General features: G+C 48.4%; 1 protein-coding gene across 1 annotated transcript in view; it reads left to right on the top strand.

Moving 5' to 3' along the window:
- The window catches only part of Epas1 (endothelial PAS domain protein 1), a 78,873-nt gene that overhangs the window by 37,603 nt on the left and 26,929 nt on the right, over positions 1-14,341 (top strand). The window contains exons 2-4 of the mRNA XM_031355539.1: positions 5,040-5,230; positions 13,561-13,712; positions 14,110-14,194. Of these exons, the coding sequence (XP_031211399.1) occupies positions 5,040-5,230; positions 13,561-13,712; positions 14,110-14,194 (428 nt within the window). The remainder of the gene's footprint in view (positions 1-5,039; positions 5,231-13,560; positions 13,713-14,109; positions 14,195-14,341) is intronic.

Raw genomic sequence — 14,341 nt, 5'->3', positions numbered from 1 at the left:
AATCTAGTCCTTCGGAAGAACAGTCTGTGCTCTTAACCACTGAACCATCTCCAACCCCAAACTGGAATTTCTCTTGCCGACAACTGTTGTTCGGTGGCTTCAGAAGCCCACTTAAGAGCCTACCTCCTTCCCACTTGCATTTGATCTGTATTTCTTGCCTTCACAGTGCCCTGTGATTTAGCATACGTTTAGAACGTTGTCACCAGCCAACAGATTGACCCAAGCTGGTTAATGAGCCTCACTTGACCTCTCAGCCACTTAACCTTATACGGTAGCAGACATACTTAGACACCTGATGACTGAGTATGTTGGAGACAGCTAGGCTTGGACACTTGCAGATGAGAAGCAAGGATCTGGGCCGAGAGCAGATCACTGTGAATGCATGCATCCGCGACCTACAGCCGCACGTACAGCATCATGTCCTCTGGCCAAGTTTTGCCTGAATGAGTTTTAGCATCTAAGTTTAGCACCTCATATTCTATGGTTCTGTATCCTCTGATTCAACTAATTAGATCTAAAATATTTGGAAAGAAATTATCTATGTGATGAGTATATACAGTCTTTTTTCTTATTATCAGCCCCTAAATAATACAGCATAATAACTACTTATAGTGCTCACATTCTAGGACACATTGTAAGTAATTGAGTGATTTAAAGTATACATGCAGATGTGTGCAGGTTCCATGCAAACACTACCCCTTAAGGATTGGCGTATCTGAGGACTTTGTCTGTGAGGGGTTCTAGGCCAGCTGTAGCTGGGAGAAGAACAGTTGCCCGTGGATCGATGCCTCTGGACACTCATTTCTTTTTTACCTTTAGCATGCTGCTTAGGAGTGCTGGCTTCATTTACCTGGGATTAAATCTTTCAGAATCACGTTTGTTTCCCCTCAGGGAAAGCTACTGTAAATGAATGTGGAAAAGAAACTGCTCCCACCCCTAGCTGCAGTGTGGTAGAGAGGACTGTGCAGTGTGGTAGGGAGGACGGTACAGTGTGGGAGGGAGTGTGCAAGGCTGCTTGATGCTGGACTTGATTAAACAACACCTCACTGTAAGTCAACTCTACAGCAATGGGGGCTGCATGTGACCTGCCTTCCTGCTCACCCCAGTCTGAACTCCAGCACTGGCCTTACTCCTTGATTCCCAGGACATCCCTAAGGTTATTGGGTGCTGATCCTCTGTCCAAGCTCCGAGGACTGCTTTGCACTGTGTCTTTCTTAGTCTCACCTGTCCTCCCCTTCCCATAGTGTGGATGAGGAACTCATTTGTAGGAAGGTAATGACACTGGGCATGTCAGAACGGTTGCTATTAGCAGTGTAGGCATCCCTAACTGACTGCTTACTGGTGGAGAAGGAGGCTTGTGGGCCTCCCTCACTCTGGTGCCTACAGGGGCCAGCATGGGGCTCAGCAGGCCAACCTTGGTGTGTGCAAGGACAGGCAGCTAGAACTGCATTTAGGTGGTGTGTTTGGAACACCACATGATACAGGCCACCTTGTGAGAACAGGAGAGTCACCAAGGATGGGAAGAGAAACTTAGGAGAGAAAAGCAATGTGGAGGAAGGAGCTACCAAGTCTCACCGAATTAAGTACTTAGGGTGTGATATCTTTTTGAGAGAAGCCAATGGATTTTAATATGTAAATTTTAGGATACATTCAATAACGATAAGCAAAAATGTGATCATTGTAGGACCCATCTTGGAAGAAAAGTATTTCAGGAAATGAGATGCATCGTCAGCTTAGGGAGATGCTGGAATACAATACGCAGAGCTAGTCTAGATCAGCCAGCCACGTGCCATGGCCTGGTACCTCAGACAGCTTGATCAGCCACGTGCCATGGCCTGGTACCTCAGACAGCCTGATCAGCCACGTGCCACGGCCTGGTACCTCAGACAGCTCACTTAGAGAGATGCAGGAGCCACGTCCTGATGCAGCCGAGGCTTAGGGCAGCGATGGATCTTCAATCTGCCCTGGTAGTTCTAATTGCCAGAGAACCTCCTAGGGATTCTGCACTCACTTTATCTTGATAAGACATGGATCTTCTTCCTACTTCACAGGTGCAGGAACCAGAGCCCAGAGAACGTATTTTCTTCTCCAGATTGAGATGGGCAGATAGCACTGTGGCTTTGGACAAGCTCGGGCCTCTGTTATCTGTGCCTTCATGTTAATTATTCTTGTTCTTCAGGGTTGCTAATTAAATGATTGCAGTGTTACAGATTTTTGTCTATTTTTCCAAGAGTCAACATTTGACATCTGGACTATGTCAAGGTTAACTAGGCAATCTAATTAAAATCAAGCTAATTCTAGAGTGGGGAAGAAGAGTAGCTAAAGGGAGTGTGCAAGTCTTTAAACCAGGGCCTGCCTCAGGTTCTTAGCCTTCTAAATGTTAGAATGTTGGAGCTGTTTCTTTCCTGCCAAGGAAGGGTACTGCCCTTATGGATGGACATTGTTGAGAATACTGCCTGGGGATCGGGGAATGGAGGAGGGTAATGTTTTATCACTAGCTCTGCCACTAACTAGACAATTGCTCTAGGCACAGAACTTAACCTAATTGGGTCTCAGTTTCCAAGTCTCTGAAATGGGGACAATGGTTGCAAGGATAAAATTAGGCAGTCTGTCTGCTCCCTGACTGGAACCCCTCTAAGGGCCTGTTTCGCTCCTTGCTCTAAGACCTTGGGAACATGGTATGGTATGTTCTGGGCCTCGGTTTTCCTGTCTGTCTGTAAATTGCACAATGTCTACTGAGCTGTGTCAGTAAGAAGAGTATAATGGGGCGATATATAGTTGTTGGCACAGTGACTGAACACATATTGTATCAGTGAGTGTTTATGTAGCTGAAAGAACATGGCCAAACCCAGACCTCTAATGCCAAAGAGAACCTCGGACTGTGGGGAACCTAGCCTGTTCCCCACAGCTCAGCCACGAGGGGCCTGTTCCGAGTGTTGTTGCTAACACACAGCTTGTGAAGCCTGCTTCCCAGAAGCATGGCTGCTCTGGATGTTTGCAAGGACAGAGTCAGGTGCTGAGTCTGCCCTCCAGCAGTCTGAGGAGGGGACCCAGGAACTCCCGCCTGCATCTCCTGAGCCAGGGCTGTAGTATTCCAGTGCAGATATTCCTCCTGTGAGCCCTTAAGGTATCCCACCCTAAGGAGCTCAGGATTGAGATGCAAAACCCAGGGGCCAGTAGTGGCCCTTAAAGCCTGGTAGAAGATGCACATTCTCCTCAAGGGCAGGTTCTGGGAGGGGGTGGGATGGGTGGGATAGAGATAAAGAGGTGTAGAGGATTCCTGAGAGCTGAGAGGCCGTAGAGTGGGGAGAAGGGGAGACAAGGAGAACGAAGGGGAGAGGGGACAAGAAAACCCAATTCCCTCTTTCACAATTTCTCACAAGGTTTTGCCCAACCATCAGAGTGTTGTATGCCTCTTCCTGCAGTCTGGTATCCAATGGCTAATCCATCTGGGGGCTGGATGGCCTGCAAAGGAAGTGTGCTGTAATGTCAAAACAGCACCTCTGCCTCAAATCTGCATGGCCATGAGATGCATGCCAACATTCTAGGAATCCCCAAGTAGTGATGTTCTGTCCAGATAAGGAGAGGCTCAAAGCCAGATAGAAAGAAAGCAACCCCTGGGTTTGGCAACCTCAGAGGGTAAGGTATCATGAGCCAGCCTGGAGCTGATTGGACGAAGGTCTTGAAAGCCACAAAGCACACTGGACATCTACAGAAGCAAAAAACCAAATTAGTTTCTTTATTAAACAAGCAATATGTGTTATTTATAGAAACAGGAAAACATTGATAATCACTTGGTAGACTGGGGAGGGTGAGCTCCCTAACCCCATTACTTCGCAACTCTTACCCGTCACTAGTGGCTAAGTGCCTAGACTCTGAGGCTGCCCTGCCAGAGGCAGAGTTCACCTTTCCACTTACTAGCTAGTAAGTGAATTACTTAGCCTCCGTGGGCCTGTTTTCTCACCTGTATATTAGAAATGCTAATAGTAGCCAGTCTCTGAGCAAGTTGTGAAGTTTAAAGATGCTAACACTGTATTGTCTAGAGCAGTAGCTGAACTGTATCAAATGCTGTAACTGTGGCGCTGTGACCATTGTAAAAATGTTCACTATTAACGGCATCCCTGCCTGTCTCCCCGTGTGACCCATCCCTGTGCTGGGCCTGAGGACATGGCTCCCTGTGCTGCTGATTGGCTGTCTTCTCGTGGACAGACTGTGACTATTAAGCTAATGTTTGCTTACAGTGGAGTGTGCCCAGTGCTAAGGGTCTCACATGAGTGATCACATTAAGTCCTCACAGTTACTGCAAACTGGGTACTGATAAGGAGACGCTTAAGCACTGTCGCGGCAGAATCTTACAGTTAGCAAGCAGAGATTGCGACTTTTAAATGTGCCTGTGTTAGTACTTGTGATGGGCTTCGTATGAAGATCAGGTTTCTTCTTCAGGATCTCTAGAAAGAGGCAGGTTTGGGTGTGAGTGTGTGCCTTCTCTCCCATCCTGCAATACAGAAGCGTCAGTGTGGAGCCTCAGGCTGGCAAGCAAGACACCCACTGCCAGTTACCCTTGGAGGTACACGCTTCTGGATTGCCAACAGAGGCCGTCTGCCTCATGCTCTCTCGGCCTTTACTGATGTCTCCAGACTCAAACCTGCCATCTCTCTCAGATGCGAAACAGGGTCTCAGGGCAGGGCTGGTCTGACCGTAGCTTCTTCACCCTTCTGCTTCCATTGGTGCCCTTTGACCCCTGTTCTCAAACTTTGTTCTTTAGTTTAATTAAGTTTTTGCTAACCCTACCCACATGAAGCCCAATTCTGGCCTCTGTAGGAATATAGAAGAAAGCTATTTGAGGAGACACCAACATGCAAAAGCAGAGCTGATACCAAAAGGCTGCTCGCTCGTAGCTCCACTGGGCTGAGTCAGATGGGTTCAGTGGGAGAATTGACTTCACTGTGACTGGGGGTGAGCGCTGTGCTACCTCGCTACCACAAGTGTGATGGGATGACAGCCACGTTCTGGGACTAACCCCTCCTTTCTTCATTTAGGAGCAGCTCAGAGCTGAGGAAGGAGAAATCCCGAGATGCCGCAAGGTGCCGGCGCAGCAAGGAGACGGAGGTCTTCTATGAGCTGGCTCATGAGTTACCCCTGCCTCACAGTGTGAGTTCCCACCTGGACAAAGCCTCCATCATGCGCCTGGCCATCAGCTTCCTTCGGACACATAAGCTCCTGTCCTCAGGTAAGGCTTGACAGCTCCTGCCTCAAGCTGGCATCTCCCCAGGCCTCACTCCCAGACACATCTACAAATATCCAAAAAGGCAGACGCATGGCCTTTAGTGTTACATTTATTTATTTGCGTGTGAGTGTATGCATGCAGGTCAGAGGACAACCTTTGGAAGTCCATTCTGTTTTCTTCTGTCATCTGGGATCTGGGACCAGAGCTTGGATTGTCAGGCTTAGCAGCAAGTGCTCTATCCACTGGGCCATCTTGCTGGCCTTGTTCCTTCATTTTAGCATCTCCTCTCTGGCAATGATCTTCTCGTGAGTTCACCAGGGGAAGAGGCCAAGGAGAGTGTGAGGTGCTCCCAGAGGCAAGGCTGGAGGGGCTGGAGAGCTGTGAGCGAGCGGCTTCTGCTGGAGCCCAGCCGTGCTACCTCTGGCCCAGAGGTACACTATGCTGACTGCTTTTCATTATTTACATTTCAAATGTTTTCCCCTTCCTAGGTATCCCCTTTGAAGACCCCTATCCCACCCTTCTACCCCTGCCTCTATGAAGGTGCTCCCCCACCCACAAACTCCCGCCCTCCTGCCCTGGCATTCCCCTACAGTGGGGCATCAAACATCCTCAGGCCCAAGAGCCGCTCCTCCCACTGCTGTCTAACAAGGCCATTCTTTACCACATATGTGGCCAGTGCCATGGATCACTCCATGTATATTCTTTGGGTGCTTCAGTCTTCCAGCTACATCTCTAGGACATCAGAAATGGTGATGTTCCATGTGATCTCTCGGAACCTTGGCTTCCTTGCCTATAAACTGGAGTTAGCCAGGCATACTGCACAGAGTGTGTGGGTGTTGGGGGGTGGGGGCAGGGGCTATAGGAATGAGTGGAGACCTTGGCTCAGCTGCATTCACTCTTGCTGGGATAGCCCCGAGATAGATGTCAGTCTCAGGCAGTGCTCACCCTCGGCCAGCCACATCTCTTTACCAACAGTCCATAAAAAATGTTTTCTTTCCTTTCTCAGAGTTACATTCCTCAGATATTATTTCCTGTTGGGCCTCACTAGGAAGAGGCAGCCTGGGGTTCCCACTTTCAGATCCTGTGCGCCATCTTGTCAAATGTATCAGTTCTGTAAGGAAACTGGGCAGCAAATAGCTCCCGGGCTGGCAGTCCATCTGAGCAGTGTCTGAGGGCATGAGCAGGGGAGGGTGGTCAAGGGGGAAAGATCCCGAGGCTCACTCTCAGTTTCCCTAAGTGAGTGTGTCACTCTGGGGATGACTGCTGCCATCCTGTGACAACATGGCTATTCTGGGAAAGAGCCCCCTGCACAAAGGGGATCCAGCTCGAGGCAGGGAAGCCAGACTGGCCTGTGCTATTCTGGGCCCTGTGCACAGGAAGGATATATGGGAAAGACCTTTGGAGGAGAGAATGACTGCTCACCCCAAGCCCCACCCCCCACCCTCACCCCGACCCCCAGGCTGGAGTCTAAGCCTGTGCTGTCACAGAAACAAGCCAAGAGTGGGGAAAGCAAGGGCAGAGACACTGTACACTCACAGCAGGACAACAGTAATTACTCAGATGTGGGTGAAATGGTTGAGAGAAGCTCAGGCTAAGGCCTTGTAAAGCCTGGACTGCTAAATAAAAAGGCAGACTCCTGAAGAGTCTTGCCCACAGGCCCCACGAAGGTCTTCCTTCTACAGGTCTGTCTTCTTGGAGAAATGAGGATGACTGACAGTTCAGTGATTTGTAGGGTTTTACAAAGACTGTCAGGCAATATATATATATATATATATATATATATATATATATATATATATATATATATATATATATATTGGTAAGGGGCAGGGAGCCAATGTCCAAGTGAAGCAGCTGGAGCCTGACCAGGGCTAGCCAGGAGCAGTGGGTGGACAGGAGGTTCTGAGAGCTGTGTCTTGCTGTCATAGCAGGGACACATTGTCTGTGCTCTCCCACACGGAAGCCTGTGTCTTCCTCCGTAGGACGAGGTTGATTCGCAGAGGGCTTGGCTACGGTTGGATCTTCTGAGTTTATCTGCCCTCATGTGTCCTGGTGCAGCCCCTCCCACACTCCACATAGTCCACAAAGCCTCAGATCCAGGAGCAGACTTCACACGTCCCAGCTCAGGAGCTCTGAGTCCTGAGAACAAGGACTGCCCAAGCACAGACAGACCAGAGCCCTTGGCACGGTAGCTCTGGGGCTCTCAGTCCTGAAGAAAGAAAAGTTAGAGAAAGGTAAACAAGTTGTGGTCATCTGGTCCTGGTGACCTTGAAGTGTTCATGAGTACAGCCATGGAAGGGGCTGTGGCTTAGTTCTGCCGTTCCTCCAGGCTCCAACCAGGTCTGGTTGTAGAAACCGTTTTCAGAAATGGAAGATAAAGCACGCCTTTTCCTCCCAGCCACCCTTTGTTTCAGTGTGTGCATGCGTGTTCTTGAGAGGTTAAGGCAGGCTGTCAGGGTGTTGCTCAATGACTTCCACCTCACTTCTTTTAGATAGGACCTCTTGCTCGACCCGAAACTCAGAGGATGCTCTCTGTGCAGGTCGGTGCTGAGGGCTTACACTCACATCTTCATGCTTGGACAGCGAGTCTTCTTAAGCACTCAGCCATGGCTCTGCTCCTCTTTTTCTTCTCACTTTAAATAATTGTTTTAAATTTTCACCTGTTACTTGCATGTGTTTGTCGAGGGGAGGAAAGAACAACTTTGGGGAGTTGGTTCTCCCTCCCCACCATGGCTGGGGGCCCAACCCATGTTGTCAGGCACAGACATCCTTTTTACCTCTGAGCCATCTTCTCGACCCTCAACCATAGGTCTTTATGTCTTGTTTGTTTGTTTGTTTGTTTGTTTTTTATGTGACAAAATGTTTAGAGGATTTTTGAGCAGATATCCTCCTGTGCTTGGCTTATCGGTGTGGCTGCCATCTCTCTCAAACGTGGTACACAGCTTTCTCTCACTGAGCCTCAGAGCCCATGAAACATTGTTGGGTGATATGCAAGTCTAGCCTGCTGTACAGCTTAGAAGTAAATCTAACAAAAGAAATGACGTAAGAGCGAACCCTAATGTCCTTGGTAATGTCTTCGGACCCACCACTTAGCAGTTACGGTGTTAAATACATACACTTTCCCAACTCAAAACAAACTGCAGACTTGTTAGCGAGGCAAGTCGAGGTTGTATACGTCAGAGTTCAAACATCTAAAAAATACCAGGCTTAGCGCTAGGATCGTCTCTTCTTTACTTAGCAGCACACTTCCTTTGATTTTCACAGTAGGCTCTTATGTGTGGGAATGTTGGGGAGGAAGCCTCCGCACAGAACTTCAGGCTGAGTCGCGGCCACAGCTGAGATTCATATCACAGGAAACAAACCGAAACAATAGCTTTACGATCCTTGCTTCCACACTGGCCCGAGAGGACAGAACACATTCTGGCGGGAACATGAGTGGAAATATCACTTGATTGTCTTAAATCCTCTTTCAAGATGAACCCTGCACTCTGGGGGCTGAAGTGGAGTTGCTTCTGCATTCTGAGAGCTTTAGATCTTGGGAAGTGTACAGAACGTGCATTTGCTCCAATTCTGATTTGAGGCTTTCCCAGACTCATACCTGGTTAAAAAAATCAAATTCTCGTTACTGTAGATCAGCACAAAGCCGGGTTTCTAGACATAAATGTCAGGTTTATTTTTGGTTATTTTGATTTGAATTTGTTTATGTTTGATGCCTGGCATTTTCCTAGTGAAGACACATAGTCTGCTCGAGTAGGATTCTCTGATCCCTGAGACGGTAAAACCCAGGACATGACTTAACAGGAAAAGTGGGACAAAGGGGACAGAATTATGGCCGCAGATGTGATTTCTGTGCCCTCTTATGCCTCATGGTAAGACCTGTTTTCCCTGGTTTTCAGCCCAATTGTTTTACTGTCCCTCTCCCCGGCCCCACCTATACTCAAAAATCAAGGCCTTTTCTGTCCTGTTTGGAAAGAGGCCAATAAGATGATTCATGCCAGGATGTTACTGGCTGAGAGCAGCCAGCAGTCCCTTCAAGAAAGTCTAACCTTGCTTGTAGCATTCTCTTAAAGCAAAGAGCCTAGCCAGTCAGTGATAGCAACTGACCGTAGCTCCCCAGAGCTACAAAGGCTAGCGCAGCGAGCAGCGATGCGGGGAGCAGGTGTGGAAAGAACAAAATAAAACTCTCCAATGCTGGATGTGTGGGGCACACCAGGAGAGCAGCAGCAAGGTCAGGCAATCTATCACCCCGCACAAAGCACGAGATAGCCCAATCTGCCCATAATGTGGCATACGATACAGCTGAAGATACAGTAAGTGGCCCGTACTCTTTCCTTGCAGCTGCGTGGGACTATGTTTGCTGTCAGTGTGCCCAAAGAACCTGCAGAGATAACTAAGCACCAAGTACCCTGGGGAAGGAAGCCTGTATCCAAGCTAGTTAGGAACAGTGTAGCAGCTCTAGAGTTTCTTGAAGATGGAAACATCTAGAAGAATCATCTGGTGGAGTAAGAATGCAGCAGCTTCAGTGCTGGCCTCAAAGACCCAGCCAGAAGCCGCCTGCTCTGCCACCTGCTAGTTCACAAGAAGCAAGTGGCTCCACCATTCTGGTGTGCCACCCAACATGGGTGGTGCTGCCTAAAGGAAATGAGCAGTGCTCCGGAAAATGTGCTCCACAGCCTTCTCAGCTGCACATATCCTGGCTGTGGGAGCCATCAAAGCCTGTTTACTGGGGCTATTTTTAGCATTAAAGAATTTCATGCTCCTTCTCAGCAGAGACACTTCGTCTATACCAGTTCTTTGAGATTCGAACCCTGACAGGTCCTGGGAAGCAAATGGCCACGATGTAGAACCTGAGATAGAGGACCCAGCCCAATACCTTAGCACGGCTACTTTATTTTGTACCAGTGGCTTGCTCTCCGTTGTTATCAGCATCCCCAGAAGGGGCTTAGACTCTTTCAGCAGATGTCTTCCCTGGCAGTTTGTTGGTTCCTGGAGGATGAGATTGTACCCCTCCTTGCAGTATCCCCAGTTCTCCATGGGACAGGACTGAGTGTGTACTGAGTGCTGCCGCTGCCAGGGAAGACGTGGAGGAATAGCCTAGTAACTGCAGTGAGGGAGGGAGGTCTGGTGTGCACAGCCACGAGGCATGGCAGTTTTCAGCAGAGATGTGACAGGAGGCTTAGTTAGGGCTCTGGGTGCAGCAGGGGGATGTCCTTCCGGGCCAGGAGGACTAGCAGGTACTTCAAGAGCAAATAGTTCCACTGAAGGAAGAGGCCATGCCCATGCCCACCTGCTCCAGGGTTCCAGGGAAGGGGGCAGGGCAGAGGAGGGTGTGGGGAGTGCTGTTGGCCATTGTGACTTCAATCTCAAGATGTTCCCCATCTGTGGTCCCAGGGCATCCTTCTCCCTCCTCTCTAAGGGGCAGTCAACCTGCCACTGTAGCCAATTTTGCCACCTCCTGGAAGCAAGCGGACTGGACAGTTCAGAAACCCCGCTTGGCTGTGCTAGGCCTGTTAAAAACAGGAAACTTTAAGCAGAACTATTTTCCCTGGGTCTAGTTAACCCAAATAGGTTGTCTTGGGATTACTCCAGATTTTGAAGTCAGTGTTGCCACTGAGATCAAAGAAGCTGAAGAGAAAATAAATTCTCAGTAGGCTTCAGGGCTGGCCTCTCTCTGTCTGGAGAAAATGGCCACCTCCTCGTTGGTGTAACCCAAATGCAGCTGAAACCCCCTCCTTGCCCATTTCCGAGGTCAGGCACCCTTACCCCCTCTGTCTGGCTCTCCCGACACAGGGGCTCGTCTTCATTCGGCAGGTGAACCCTGGAGCAACAGCTTTGACGCCCTCTCAACAGGTTTTGGTTTTGTTTTGTTTTGTTTTGTTTTGTTTTAGAGGAAGAAAAGGCACTTTTCCAGCTCCCCTGAATTAGGAAGGAAGCATGGGTGGGGGGTGCAACCTTCCAGCACCACCCTGGGTGGGGTGCAGCCTCCTCCTGTTTGCAAGGTCTTGGGCTCTTGGCTCAGCTTAATTTTTCAGCAGGGGGATCCATGTTCTTTTACTTTGCACAAACCCCCATAAGTTGCGTAGTAGTCCTGGGCCCTTCAGGAGGCCCTGGCTCACCCACTCAGCCTGCCTTCTCTCCTACAACCCCCGTGTAGTGTGGTGCTCCCTGGGAGTGCTCACATTAGCAGCTGCTTCACTTGCTCCTTTATAGTGTGCTCACCCTCATCAGTCCAGAAGACCGCTCAGTTACCAGAGAGCACCAGACAGACCCTAGGAGGGATCAGGTGCGGCACAGGTGGTAGAAGCCTTAGCTGCTGGAGCTAGAGAAGGCATTGCCTTCACTGTGCCCCATCCCTTTGGCGAACTAAGGGAACATTAGCAGGAGAGTAGTCCCACCCTCTTCCTCTGCACAAATGGTAAGATCTGGAATTCAGGCATGTTCTCTGATTCTGTGCCCTGAAAAGGAGCTGGTCCCCAGCAACCCCACTAAAGCACATTTGTAGGAACATCTACACATTTGGATCTGTTCTTCTCACATTTATGGGTTCACAGGCAGTAAGACAGAATTAAATAAACTCATGGTTCTTGCTTCTTCAAGGGCCTTTGATGTTGACTAAATAGCATAAGTGATGTCTATCTAATTGTATCTTCTACTCCCCAGAAGAGTCTCCATTGGAAATGCTCTTTTTTTGTGTCAGTGAATATTAACTATCTTAAGTGGCAACCTACTCTCTAAGCCTCTTGTTCTGTAAATCAAGCCAGGCATTCTTGGACTGCTGCTTATGCTAGATGAATACAGACCGTGGGAGTGTTGTTTCTATTTTTGAGACAAGGTCACATTATGTAATCCTGGCTAGATTTGAACTCACTCTGTAGACCAGGATGGCCTCAGATTCACAGAGATCCACCTGCCTCTGCCTCCTGATAGCTGGGATTAAAGACCTGCTCTAACACACCTGGTTAAATCCAGATTTTTAAAGCACATACATATTTGACATTAAATAATGAAGTAGAAGAGGGTATAGCCTGTTGTCTGAGGATAACAGCCAAAAGCCAGGACAAGAGCTGAGCCTCAATTGCAGAGGTGGACTTGATAGTCCAGGATATACAGAGTGCATGGTTTGCGGAAGATTTACCTCCAACCACACCCCTAGTCTGCCCTCTGTAGTCTTCCTCTTGTTCCCTCATGGCTTTGGGCCTCTGAGTTTCATTCATTCTCTTTAGACAATCCCCAGACTACTATTCCCGAAGTAGTGCTTTGAGAAGCATCTCTCTGCCTCTTGACTGTAAGAGAATGGGTTTCCTTATTTGCCCAGTCTCTGATATTGGATCATGGATCTTCTGCCTCCAGGTGGACTCTTCTTTGTCCTGGGAGGAAACCTGCTCTGTGTGTTCTGCAGTGGTGGCCCAATCCTATCCATCTGCCTGACAAGCCTCTCTTCCATGCTCGTGTAAACTCTTGTTTCATGACTCCTCTCAACCCTGCTTCTTTCAAGAGTCATCGTTCCTCTGACTGCCAGAGCTTTTGCTCTGTGCCTCTGTGCACACCTTCTTTGGCACCCCATTGTAACATGCAGGAGTACTTATTTAGCTTTGTGAGGTTGTGTACCACGAACTCTCCACCTTGGCTCTCAACAATTTGAGATATTAATGGTGTCTTAGAGGGAGCAGATGGGATAGAGCTTGCACTGTTGATGCCATTTTAAGCAGTTTATGTACTTGATCCTTAACAATTCATGAAGATGGAAATCACTTTCCTGGTTTGCTAGTGGAGGAAACCAGTGTTCAAACAGTTGTCACCCAGTCATAAGCAAGTGAGAGGCAGATATAGGAATAGATAGAACATTTGACTCCAAAGCTTGTGAGGTGCTTGAACGTGGCCACTGCATTTAGCTCGCTAACTTTCTAGACATCACAGCCTTTGGCAAAATGGCTTAACTCAGAAGTCTAGCTCTATAAAGTGAGACTGCAAATGGTCCATGCCTTGTGAGCCATTGTAAAGCCTATGCAGTGTTTAATGTGGTGTCTGTCTGTGGCTATTGTTCCACTTGTGTTAGCAGCTAAAATATCTGTTGCTGCTATGAAGTCTATCATTAGATCTGTAGTCTCTACCCCCACTCTTCCTATTGGTACAGCAAATTCTGCTACCACAGAAACCACACTATCCCAAAGTCATTGTCAAGGTGGCCTGGGTGTTTCATCAGGCACGTGGCAAATGCTTAGATGGTTGTCAGTGTGCCTTTCCCAAAAAGTCCAGCCTGTGCCCTGTAGCCATGCCTACCCCCTCTGTCTGTTTTAACACTCATGCACGTTGACCACCCCCTCTATCTGCAGTCTGTTCTGAAAATGAATCTGAAGCTGAGGCTGACCAGCAGATGGATAACTTGTACCTGAAAGCCTTGGAAGGTTTCATTGCTGTGGTGACCCAAGACGGTGACATGATCTTTCTGTCGGAAAACATCAGCAAGTTCATGGGACTTACCCAGGTGACACCCTCTGCCTCTTTCAATAGGCATGCCTTTATTTAGGGAATAGAAACTAACAAGAGGTCCTAGGCACCGTCTTTCTTGACTTTTCTTTATGCATTCCCATATGATGATGACAGTCCTTAGGCCACAAAGCCTGAGAAACATGCTTGTGGCTCTCTGACAGGTCCCATCTAGCTAGATTAACTTGGCAACCATATGAATCAAGTCCCTGTCACCATCAATACTCTTCTCTGTTACATCTGTAAGTCTATGGATCCATTATTGGCCAGAGACTACTGATGAACACCCACTTCATCCCCCTTCCTGTCTCTGAATGCAGACAGTATGTTAGCTTCCTTTTGAAGTTTGACTTCATTGTTAGAAGTAACAGCGTCTGGCCTTGCTTTTGAAACAGGTAGAACTAACAGGACACAGCATCTTTGACTTCACTCATCCTTGTGACCATGAGGAGATCCGTGAGAACCTGACTCTCAAAAACGGTAAAGTATTCTTTTACGGTTGCTTCTTCTTGTGACCCCCCCTCCCGAAGCCTACACAAATAGCCCAAATGGATTATGTATAGTGCTGGAAAAAATTGGCATCTGTAGGTTCCAGTTGGACTAGCTCTTGGGTGGGTTTTGAAGCCA

This window comes from Mastomys coucha, unplaced genomic scaffold (assembly GCF_008632895.1).
Source record: "Mastomys coucha isolate ucsf_1 unplaced genomic scaffold, UCSF_Mcou_1 pScaffold6, whole genome shotgun sequence".
Classification (NCBI taxonomy): Eukaryota; Metazoa; Chordata; class Mammalia; order Rodentia; family Muridae; genus Mastomys; species Mastomys coucha.
This window is presented reverse-complemented; position numbering and strand designations above follow the sequence as displayed.